The sequence below is a fragment of the Vespula pensylvanica genome, chromosome 18 (genome assembly GCF_014466175.1).
Source record: "Vespula pensylvanica isolate Volc-1 chromosome 18, ASM1446617v1, whole genome shotgun sequence".
NCBI classification, from domain to species: domain Eukaryota; kingdom Metazoa; phylum Arthropoda; class Insecta; order Hymenoptera; family Vespidae; genus Vespula; species Vespula pensylvanica.
This window is the reverse complement of record NC_057702.1, coordinates 3,493,872-3,505,926: the sequence shown is the minus strand read 5'-3', so window position 1 is coordinate 3,505,926 and position 12,055 is coordinate 3,493,872. Positions and strand designations below refer to the sequence as shown.

General features: G+C 32.3%; 1 protein-coding gene across 4 annotated transcripts in view; it reads left to right on the top strand.

The window, feature by feature from the left end:
• The first annotated feature begins 343 nt into the window (after positions 1 to 343).
• Positions 344 to 12,055, top strand: part of LOC122635582 (ataxin-2 homolog) — an 18,990-nt gene continuing 7,278 nt past the window's right edge. Inside the window, exons 1-6 of one of the 4 annotated variants that reach the window (XM_043825960.1) lie at positions 353 to 619; positions 9,321 to 9,456; positions 9,572 to 9,746; positions 9,962 to 10,251; positions 10,436 to 10,616; positions 11,220 to 11,261. In XM_043825960.1, coding sequence (XP_043681895.1) covers positions 613 to 619; positions 9,321 to 9,456; positions 9,572 to 9,746; positions 9,962 to 10,251; positions 10,436 to 10,616; positions 11,220 to 11,261 — 831 coding nt within the window. In that variant the 5' untranslated portion in view covers positions 353 to 612. Of the gene's footprint in view, positions 620 to 9,320; positions 9,457 to 9,571; positions 9,747 to 9,961; positions 10,252 to 10,435; positions 10,617 to 11,219; positions 11,262 to 12,055 lie in introns of all 4 variants that reach the window. The other 3 variants (XR_006328709.1, XM_043825959.1, XM_043825961.1) reach the window with 3 other exon arrangements.

Sequence of the window (12,055 nt, the reverse complement as noted above, 5' to 3'; positions counted from 1 at the left end):
GTAGGATAGAGAGAGAGGGAGAGAGGTGGGAGAAAGAGAGAGAGAAAGAGAGAGAGAACTTATGTCTATACTTTCTAAAAAAAATAGATAGATGATATACACGAAGATGCTCGATCTGGTTTGATCCATGCGGAGAATAAAATATCGAGATTCGATTTCTCGTTGGTGGCGCGTTCGTGCGCGCTCCTTCGTTCGTTCGTTCACTCGTGCTCGCTCGGTAAAAAAGATGAAGATCTCTGTTCCACAGAGATGAGACATAAAGGAAGGAGAAGTAGGAGTGGGAGAGAGAGAGAGAAAGAGAGAGAGAGAGAGAGAGAGAGAGAGAGATCGAGTTAGAGAACTTACGTACGAACAGATCCTCATTGTGATCACTCGCGTCGCGAGGTCGGCAGGGTGTGCACGCGTTACGTTGTAAAATATTTCCACGTTATTCATTTATTCTTACGGTCTTCTCTTTTGCCGACAGCTCGTGGGTGTGTACTTACATCGTGTCTCACGACTTGATTCAGCAATTAAAGAAACAGAAGAATAAAGAAGAAATAGAAGAGCAATAAGAGAGAATAGAAGAGAAGAGAAAAGAAACTCGACCAGTTAATAATTTTCTCTACGATCATGGCCGGTAGGTTGTTCTCTTGATTAAAATTTACATTTTAATTTTAATAATTTCGTACGTAATAATATTTCGTTTTAACAACGACGAGAAATATTCTACAGATTGTTAGTTACTTCTTAATCGATGTATATACATACATATATATATATATAAATATTATAAAGAGTTAGAGAAGATAGAAAAGAGAGGTTATGTACGTATTCGATCGAATGAATCGTCCGGCCGGCACGCGATAAGCTCTCGCCGGTATAACCGGTCTTGACCTAATAACCTTCTCAAACATGATTAGCATCGTCCAACGGACGAACCATTAATCTATCTAATCCCTCTTGATTAGAAAACTCTTCACGTATTCCACGAAGAGAATACATAGAAATATCGTATGTACCAAGAAGATCGTTCTTCTTCATCTCTTTTTTTTCCTTTTCTTTTTTTTTTCTTTTTCTTTTTTTTTCTCTCTTCTATATGCTTATTTCGAACGAATCGTGTTTCATTTGTCAAGAGAGAGAAGGTGAGGACGAGGATGAGGTTAGGTAGGGAGAAGGGTGGGGAGGGGAGGGGAGGCTACGTGCGCAGAAATTACCGAGTACGCGCGTGCGCTATTTCCCGCTCTTTTTTTCTTATCGTTTTAACAACCTCCCTTATCCCCTCCCTACCTACCCCACCATACCCTGTTCTACCCTATCATACTTTAACCCTCAGCATCGGCGGGAAATTCGTCGATTTTTTTAACGCATCCCGATGGATACTTGATCACGAAGTTTCTTCGTTGTTTTTTAAACGAGATGCAACGAAGTTTATTGGCTGTTGGAACAACGTAGCAAAAAAAAAAAAAATTATTATATACGGCAACGTATCTGTAACAGAATCCGGGCATTGGCGAAGTTTTCTTTTTTTTTTTTTTTATATATATTTTTCTTTCTTTTTTTTCAGTTTTTTATTTTTTTTTTTTATTTTTTAAGTATCTTTTTTTTCTTCTAATATTTTTTTTTTTATTGGACCTCTCGAGGTTCCTTTTATATGAAATAAGATAAGTCACCGTCTCTACGGTATCTCCGACAGTTTATTCCTGGCTATTCGAGGGGAGAAACTTGGCGGCTCCTTGCCAAATGTCGTAGATCTTGTTATACTTATTCTGATGCGTTAGAAATTGTTTCGTACACGCCCAACGAAAAGTATTTTGCGGAAAAAAAAAAATCTTAAACGCGTTCGTTCTATCTCTATCCGTCCTGAATCCTTCTCGCGTGGTTCCATTGGCAAGCATTTATTTCTAACTTTGATCTATTTTAAATTCTTGATTCTAACATAAAAAAAAAGAGAGAGAGAGAGAGAAGAAAGAAAAAAAAAAACTGCTCTATAGATAATATCGATCTTGATTTTCATTCTTTTCCTTTTTTCTTTCATTTCGTCGCTTGCTTGCTGCTGGTTTTCGTTATCACACATACCTATATCGTACATGTTTTTCAAACGATATTAGAAAAAGAAGAAGAAAAAGAAAGAAAGGAAGAAAAGAAATGAATAAAGACGTCAGGTTCAAAGCGATTTTCTATCGAACCTTCCATCTTTTCTAAATCCGATTTAATTCTCATTTGTATAACAGATATCCACCGATCGTACGATATGATCCATATCGTATGATCCATACAATGAGCTTATCGAGTGACACGCGATTATATAGGTTGTAATTGATATATCCTCGAGAAATCATTTCAAACAAACGAGACGTTTGATCGTATTAAAGCGTTCGAATATGAGAACGATATCGATCTATATACTTATATCTGGATCGATCGATTTATCGATCGATCGAGATAAAGTCAACGAGCATTGTGAACGGCGTTCTTCATACTATGAAAAATCCTCCCACGTTTAATATCGTCGTTAAACGTTAGTCGTTAGTTAAGGATGATGATATATCTTCGGAGAGACGTTTAAATAATCACAACGGTACGAGCTAACAATACATATGAAGAATGGCAAGCGTCTCTTACAGTTATGGGAAGAAAAGCATCGTGTTACGAATTACGAGCGGTTTCTTCTACGAGATTCTTACTTCTCCCCTCATCTTATTCCGCAAAATATTTCGACTTGTTTTACGAGCAACGTCAGGTTCGTTAACCCCTTCTTTTTCAACCGATACCACCACGATACCTTTACTACACGGACCTCGCGTTGCTTTCACGCAAGGTCGAACTTGTCTCGGTTAAGATCAGCACTCGGAGTCCTTTGGTATGACGGTCTCTGGCACACGTGTCTCTCTACTACCGTCTTTCTACTTTTATATACCGGAATACTCTTCTCTTAATCAGTTCTATATTTGTACAACGGGTTCGATCGATAATTAACTTGGACACTCATACTCTCTCTCTTTCTCTCTATCTATCTATCTGTCTGTCTGTCTGTCTGTCTATCTATCTATCCATTCATTTTCTTTTATCTCAAGTATACTCAATAATATTCCAATTAAATTTCAGAGGTAAAAGGAACGAGAACGTGCACCTAAGGCTACGTGCGTATTGTCGAGCAATCGACGACGACCATTAGATTTAAGGGAATATTTCTTGGTCGTTGGCGAACAAGAAAATCCTTACTACTCGTTCTTTACTCGCTACCGACCAATTAAATACATTGAATCTAATAGATTAATGTTCGCACTAAAAGTAACTTTCTTGGAGACCAGATATTTGTGGCCAATGTAGTCTCCAAGCAGGACTCGAAACGTTTCCAAAAATAACTCTTTAAAATTGTTATATAAAGGTTTTGATTAAAACAGTTACGAAGATCCGACATTTCCAACTATTATCTGTGTTTCGTTTACGATTCCTATTTCGGTTTCTCATATCGGTTTCGAAACAGTTCTAAAATCGATTCTTCTTTCGATTTTTCGATAATTGATATCACTAATTATCGCGACTCCGGATTATTTCATACGCGTACGTATATTTTTTCTTATAAAATTATTATAGGAAAATCTGGAACATTTTTATGTGCGATACGTTATATACGTATCATACGTATCATAAATAAATTTGATTATATATATTTTTCTCTCATACGCACTATACTATTCGTGATAGGGACTTAATAAATTGAAGTTTCGATCTCTGGGTTTTTTTTTTCTTCTTCTTTTTTAATTTCGAATATATTTCTTTTCGTTTTACGTTATAATTAATATAAAAAAGAAATATTAAAGTAATATATAATAGAATGAATTATAGGATCAACGATACGCACCAATTTGTCTTCCATTTCCTATAATAATTTTGCAAAAAAAAAAAAATAAAATAAAATAAGATTATGTAATAAAACAAAGAAAATTAGAATCCAGCAGCTTTAATATAATATATGTAATCAGTTATTATCCGATTACGAAAAAAAAAAAAATTCAAGTAAGAATTCGCTATTAAAATCGAAAAAATAAGAATTATAGAAACGAAATAGGAATCGTTACTAAAACACAAATAATAGTTGAAAATTTCGTATCTTCGTAACAGTTACTCGAAATAAAAATTCTTCATAATCTTTTTAAGAAAGAAAATCGATATTATAACAGTTTGCAAGCTTCGTATATTTTTCAAGATACCTGACGCTTCAAAGGAACTAACTAACATAATTTAGAATTTTGGAAATTATTTTCTTCTCGTATTTTTCAAAATTCTATAATATTCTTTTTAAATCGTTTTCTAAAACCGCAGACTGGCTCTAGTGAGATAATGAAAAGAAGAGAAAATTCATACTTATTAATAACGCCTTTAAGAAATTCATTAAATATTTATTTCTTTTATACAACATTCTTGTTTATATCGTAGACAATGTATCCAATTTTGTTTTCTTTCTTTTTTTTTTTTTTTTTTTTTTTTTTCTTTAAAATAACTTCATTATAACAATCATTCCTAACAAGTCCATAATCAGCGAATTTAATCATTTGGATTTTTCGTCGATTTTGTTCGACGGTGAAATATGAAAAAATCTAAGAGATCTTTTCGAAAAAAAAAAAAATAATAATAATAAAAATAAACAAAACGTTGGATATTATATCTCCTGTTATAAATTAGATCAAAGATAGTTCGATTACTTCGTATTTATATATCTTTTTGATCTAGGAAAGAATCTAAAGAGACAAGTGAGACACTATCTTATAAGGAAGCCTGTCTGGAACTGAAAAAGAAAAAGAGAAAAAGAGAGAAAAAGAGAGAGAGACAGAGAGTGTGTGTTAGACGAGTGCTTGACCTAAGGCAAGGTATATGAATTGCATTTCGTACAAATGTGAGGAGGCTGCTTTGCTATTATAAGAAGCCGTCCTCCTCTGTATAAATATAAACCATCGTCTTCTATGTGGTAGAAAACGGACAGCCGGTACTCTGCCTCTCGGGTTTCGTCTCCGTATCATAATATGTATATATCCATGGCTAGACTATACCTTCGTAACTCTCTCTCTTTCTCTCTTTCTCTATCTTTTTTTCTTTTGCTTTCTCCCTCGAAGAAAAGATGAACTATTTTTAAAAGCCACCAAGAGTCGTTCTTCCATCATTTAGTTGAGATTCCATAACGCGAACGGAAAATCTTTAAATAATCGAAAAGAATTTTCTGAAAAAAAAAAAAAAAGTCTAAATTATAAACGTTTATACGTTTTTATATAATGTAAATAATATTGATTTGATAACTGATAACTATTGTTCAATTGATCGCCATGATTTGTAATTATTATCGATTGAACTAAACGGAGAGATGAAAAAAAAAAAAAAACAGAAAAGACGGAGTTTGTAAATATTGAAATAGTTGAATATTTTTTACGACCTTAAAATTACTCTAAACGTTTTCCTAAAATTAATTCGAAACGTTTAAATTGGTCGGCATGATTCTTAATCATTATCGATTAAATTGAAATAGAATGTTAAAGGAAGAGGAGGTTAAAAAAAGATAAAAAAAAAAAAAAGAAAAAAGAAAGGAAGGAAAGAAAGAAAAAGAAAAAGAAAAAGAAAAAGATGATTTTAAATGTAATAGTTGAAAATTCTGTACGTGCGGTGACGAGATTACAAAACCGAGACAACTTCCGATCTTTCTTAAGAGACATCACCAGCAGAAATATGATCTACAAAGATCCGTCCTTAGCTCCCTTCTCGTCTCTTACGTTTTCCTTCTCTATCTCTATCTCTATCTCTATTTCTATCTCTATCTCTATCTTTCTCATATACACATCTATACACATATACACACAAAACATCTCTGACTCATTATTGTTACTTGGCATTTATTTACTCTTAATCTCTCTCTCTCTCTCTCTCTCTCTCTCTCTCTCTCTCTCTCTCTCTCTCTCTCTCTCTCTCTCTCTCTCTCTCTTTGTTTCTCTCTCTTTCTATTTTGTAGAACTCACGTGTAGTATAATCTCTTTTGCTAGTCCGACGCGTACTATCCTAGAAAACGCGTAAAATCTATTCGTATTAATATCATCGTACGCCTGTAAAATGTTGGAAAAGATCGTTGTAATACGACCTTCGTTCCATGTAAATCATTCCAAAAGCGTTTTGGCAACGTGCACTCTCTCGTTGCCTCGATCATACAGGAGTCATGCAAATACGAATATTTTCAATGTTTTTCTCCGATTTTTTTTTTTTTTTTTTTTTTTTTACAATATAACTTCTTTTATTTATATTTTTCTATTTTTTTTTCTTTTCTCTTCCTTCTTCCTCCTCCTTTACTCTTCTTTCTCTCTCTCTCTCTCTCTGTTCTTTTTATCAATTAAATAGAACAAAATCTGTTCCTTGAAGAATTTTGGAATTCCATTTTTAAATAAAATTCAGGAATTCAAGCGTGAGTCTTATCAAGTAAATTATTGATACAATCAATTTGAAATATTAGTACTTGCTATATATATATATATTTTAAGTCAAATAATTTATTCATTTATCTTATATATTTTTTCTCTTCTTCTTCTTTTCTTTATTATATTATAGTTTCGTCTCGTTGAATAAATGACGAAGTATCAAAAGAAAGAAAAATATTTCTTTCATTTAATTCATCAAATATAACTAATTAAATTTTAAGGATGGGTGATGACGGAGGTATACGTGTTGTACCAAAAAATATATACTGGTATCACGATCGTTGAAAAATTTTTTGAAAGTTTTTTCGATCCAAAAAAAAAAAAAAGAAGAAGATTTAAGAAATCCTTGATATTAGAGCAATCAAGATGAATTATTTTTCTGGCACGTCGGCCATTCGTGAAATTCTTCCTCGTTTAAAAGGTTATCGTCATTATTCGTGACGTACGTACGACATGACGTACACTTTTTTAAAATCGTCTCGGGGAAAAGAAAGAAGAAACAAGAAAATAAAAAAAAAAAAAAAATTAAGAAAATAAAAAAAAAAGAAAGACAAGAGAGAAGAAAATAAAACAAGAATAATTATCGAAAGAATAATTATCGAGCACGATTTATATTCTCAGCGTTTTATTAATTTGCCAAGTGAGTCGATTATTATAAACCGTGTAATAATTGATGGAACATTAATTGGTCGGTGATAATCGATAAAAAGTAACGGGTCTTTTCAAAGATCGTTATTACTCGATGTCGCCTATATCCACATATTTTTCTATATTAATAATTTATAAGATCTTTAACGTAAAGTGTTAAACTATATGTGTTAATATTATTATCTTAGAGGAAGAAGAAAAAGATGAAAATATAAAAATAAAAAGAAAAAGAAAAAAGAAAAAAAGAGAGCTAATAAATTCAGGCCATCTGATTGTATCGTGTAGATATACTATTTCAAGCGTAAACGAGTTACTTTCGACGGATTCTGCGTTACGCTCTCGTTAACTTGCGAACGTTTGGAATTTGCATCGAATTTCGTCGTCTCGTGTTTTTCAAAGATTCGCCATTTATTCGGTATATCTTTACGAGTATCAACATACATACATACATACATACATACATATTTACATACATACATACATACATATTTACAGACATACATACATATGTAAATACATGTATACATACATGTCTAGAAGAGTCTAATATTAGATTGCTTTTTATTACGAAAAGCAAACGGACGGTGGCCAAATTTTGCGATAATCCCGCTTGCGTAGCGCTTCGCGAACGTGCTCGCAAAATAGAAATAGATATTCGTTATAAATAAAGTGAGTGTTGTTCTGCGAGGTTGTTCTTTGAGAGCAAAAGAAAAAAAAAAAAAAAAGAAGAAGAAGGGAAGAAAGGAAAAGAAAAGAAAAACATTAAAATTTCAAAACCTCAAGCATTCGTATATAAACATTGTCGATTCGAAGCTTCGTGCCACGAAGTAAAACGTTAAACCCGTGCCAATTTATTTTATCTTGTGAATAAAAGCTCCTGTCAAACGAGATACCTTGCATTCGATAAATCGTCGAACGTGGATTCTTGTTTTTTCTGTTCTTTCTTTCATTCTTTTTGTTTTGTTCTTGTTTATTTTTTCCTTCTTTCTATCTATCTATCTCTCTCTCTCTCTCTCTCTCTCTCTCTCTCTCTCTCTCTCTCTCTCTCTCTTTTCTAAAGCAAAAAAAAAATATGAATGTCTCGACGAAGGAATCGAAAACCGATGAATTGGAATATTTCATTGACAATCGATGCTATCGCGCATCTATTATCGGATTTCTTTTTGAATACGAGAAATAAAGATAAAAAGAGAGAATGGAAGAGAAAAAGAGAGAGAGAACGCGTCAAAGCCATTCGTACTTAACGTCACGGACGTTTACCTTAGAGTGTCCCATTGATATAACAATTGTTTGTTCGATCAAAAATAGTAAATGAAAAAGATTGGTAAAAATTATTAGAGCGAATAGGTAAAAAGAACTGATGATGGAAATATATATATATATATATATATATATATATATATATATAGAGAGAGAGAGAGAGAGAGAGAACGTTTTCACAATAGTTTAAACTTGCATGGAAGACGATTAGTAGATATCTAAATATATATTCTCACTCTCGGATCAGTGCCAACTTCTCTAGGAGAGCGTTTAAAATCTCCTTTTACGTACCTCCTCGCATTCCTTCAATCTTATTCCTAAATTTTAAAGGTACCGTTAAATTCCTAAAATTAAAATCCCTCTAGAAGCATCATATATGTATGTATGTATATATATATATATATATATATATATATATATATATATATATATATATAACTCGTTTGGGGAATTTAAAACGTTTCCCTCCATTTGACTTGACTCTACTTAATAAAAAAAAGATACATGAGTGAAGATACCTGTAAGATACTTTTTTAAAAATTACAAAATAATAATAATAATAATAATAATAATAATAATAATAATAATGTTTAAAAAAATCATTAAATGGCTACGAAGAAAAGAGTGCACTTTTGTAGTAACTCTTGTATCTTTTAGTACGATAACACTTTGAACTCGGAGGGGCTCGTTGACATAATTTCTCGACCCTTATCTTTTTCCCTCTCTCTTTCTCTCTCTCTCTCTCTCTCTCTCTCCCTCTCTCTCTCTCTCTCTCTCACTCTCTTTCGATAGAGAGAAAGGAGATTATGCAAAGAGAATGAATTGATTGATAAATTCGTCGTTATATGTCTGTCAAATTAATTTGGTTTACTTGAAGGGTAATTCAATTGTGTCGTTTTATAACGATGACATGTAAAACTTGACAATTTATAATGCAACAGAAATAATATTAAATATCTTCTATTACGTTTACAGGATATGCTTGGGTAACATTGGCCACAAACGATGCCTATTCTCTGGGAGCATTGGTATTGGCCCATTCTTTGCGTCGAGTCGGCACCAAATATGAGCTAGCAGTTTTGGTTACTCCAGGAGTAACGAATATGATGAGGTACATTTTTCTTTCATACACACACACATATATATATATATATAAACACATATATGTATATATTCAACTCTTACCATTAAATTTAATCTAACACGAAAGTTATCCCATTTGTCAGAGAAAAATTGGCAGCGGTATTCTCCTTGGTACAGGAAGTAAATGTTCTCGATTCGAAAGACGAAGCTAATCTGGCACTTTTGGCAAGGCCAGAGTTGGGTATCACATTCACGAAATTACATTGTTGGAGGCTAACTCAATACGAGAAATGCGTTTTTGTAGATGCCGATACACTTGTGAGTAAAAGAAAAACAGACTTATTCAAGATGGACGACGATTAAATATGTATCTTTTATTCCTTTATTTTTCTTTATCATCATCATCATCATCATCATCATCATCATCATCATCATCATCATCATCATCATCATCATCATCATCATCATTATTTTTTTCTTCTTTTTTTAATATTTTCTTTTTTCCTCTTGAATTATAATGGAACAAATTTCAGGTCGTAAGAAATTGCGACGAGCTGTTCGAACGTGAAGAATTATCGGCCGCGCCCGACGTCGGCTGGCCCGACTGTTTTAATTCGGGTGTATTTGTATTCAGGCCGTCCCAACAAACATTCGCTTCCATTACTTCGTTCGCAGCATCTAAGGGTTCCTTTGATGGGGGCGATCAAGGCTTATTAAATATGTACTTCAATGATTGGGCACGAAAGGACATATCTAAACATTTACCATTCATCTATAATATGTGTTCTACGGCGGCGTACTCTTATCTTCCCGCTTTTAAACAGTGAGATCTTTTACAAATTTTCTTTTCTTTTTCTTTTTTCTTCTTTTTCTTTATCTTCGTTTTCATATTCATCTTCTTCTTTTACCCTTATATAAAACGTTTCATTGATATTACGTATCCTTTGCAAGCGTGATTATTATTTTTTCTTTTTTTCTTTTCCTTTTCTTTTTTCTTTTTCATTTAGATTTGGGGATGACGTTAGAATAATACACTTCATTGGGATCACGAAACCATGGTTACAGTATTTCGATACGATGACTGGTATCGTACAACCGCCAGCAGGCTTAAATCATTTGCAACCGTTACTGCAATTATGGTGGAATATCTTTTGTGACAAAGTGCATTCACAGTTATCACCCGTTATGGTAAGTTTGCATCGTTACGAACGCGTTGAGTGTTTTCATAGCTTTTTGAAATTCAGTGTGTAGCAAATAACGAAACGTGTTTTATACATACATATATACATACATACATATACATATATATATACATATATATACATATATATATATATATATATGTATTCGTAAGCACATAAGGTCAAGTAAACCTTTTTAAAAAAGAGCAAATCAATTTTTAAAGTAGATACCCATACATATATATTCTTCTCGCGATGACATATTATTTCGACAAAAAAAAAAAGAAAAAAAAAGAAGAAGAAGAAGAAGAGAAAAGATATTTAGACACGTTTTTTCTTTCTTTCCTTTTATGAACGTTCGAAACGAAACATTAAGCTGTCTTGCACGCATACAAATATTAAAAATAAACGTCGAGTGAACTTTAAATGGGGAACGGAGAGAGAGAGAAAGAAAGAAAGAAAGAGAGAGAGAGAGAGAGAGAGAGAAAGAGAGAGAGAGAGAGAGAGAGAGAGAGAGAGAAAGATTACAATCTTTATGAATGAAATTCTTATATCGTCGACGTGTATCACACCTCGTATCGCTTGTTTATTCGTCCATTAATTTTCCAAGCAAAGCAATGACCAATTGAATTCGAGTAAGATTAACGATGAGGTAAGAAATAGATATGATCATTGGCTACAAATCTCTAGTGCGCTCTTTTCTCTTTAGTAGTTCAAAAAAATATATATATATATATATATTAGCGTGCACCGTAGACAATTATTTAAATGTATTATAAATAATATATGATCGTATGATTGCGAGCAAAGAAATCGCTTTCTAGAAATCTTTACGGGATAATATCCTTTCGGAAAAATGTATGTAAAACTAAAAAAAAGAAAAGAAAAGAAAAAAAAAAGAATGATATGACACGATGTGCTTTCATAGTCATGTAAATAATTCTTTTTAATGTTTTCATTTTTATCAATTTATTTAGAACGGTGTAATCGAAAGTTCTTAGATGGATCATTACTTTTCAAATGATTAATTTAAATATCGATTTTTATAGTCTTTTTTTTTTCTCTCTCTTTTTTTTTTTTTTTTCTTTTGTCGAATTGTCAGGCTTTTAGTTTTGAAGTTGAAAAAAAAGAAAATAAAAAATACGAAAAGAACGATATTAGCTGAAAGAGTTTCGGAAAGAAGAACAAATCGATTTTTAAAATCGCCTAAGAACTTTTGTCGCCCGTCCTTTGTAGATTTATTATCAAATCTCGATATATTTCTTTCTTTTTTTTCCCTCTATTTTGCATCTCTTTTGCTTTAAAAAAAAAAAAAAGAAAAAAAAAATTAAAAAAATAAAAAAAAAAGAAATTTAATGTAGAGACTTAGAAATGTAGCTTGAACTCGAGCTTGTTTCAAAATCATTCGATAGAATTTTTCCTTTAGCAAGTTGTCTTTTTTTTTTT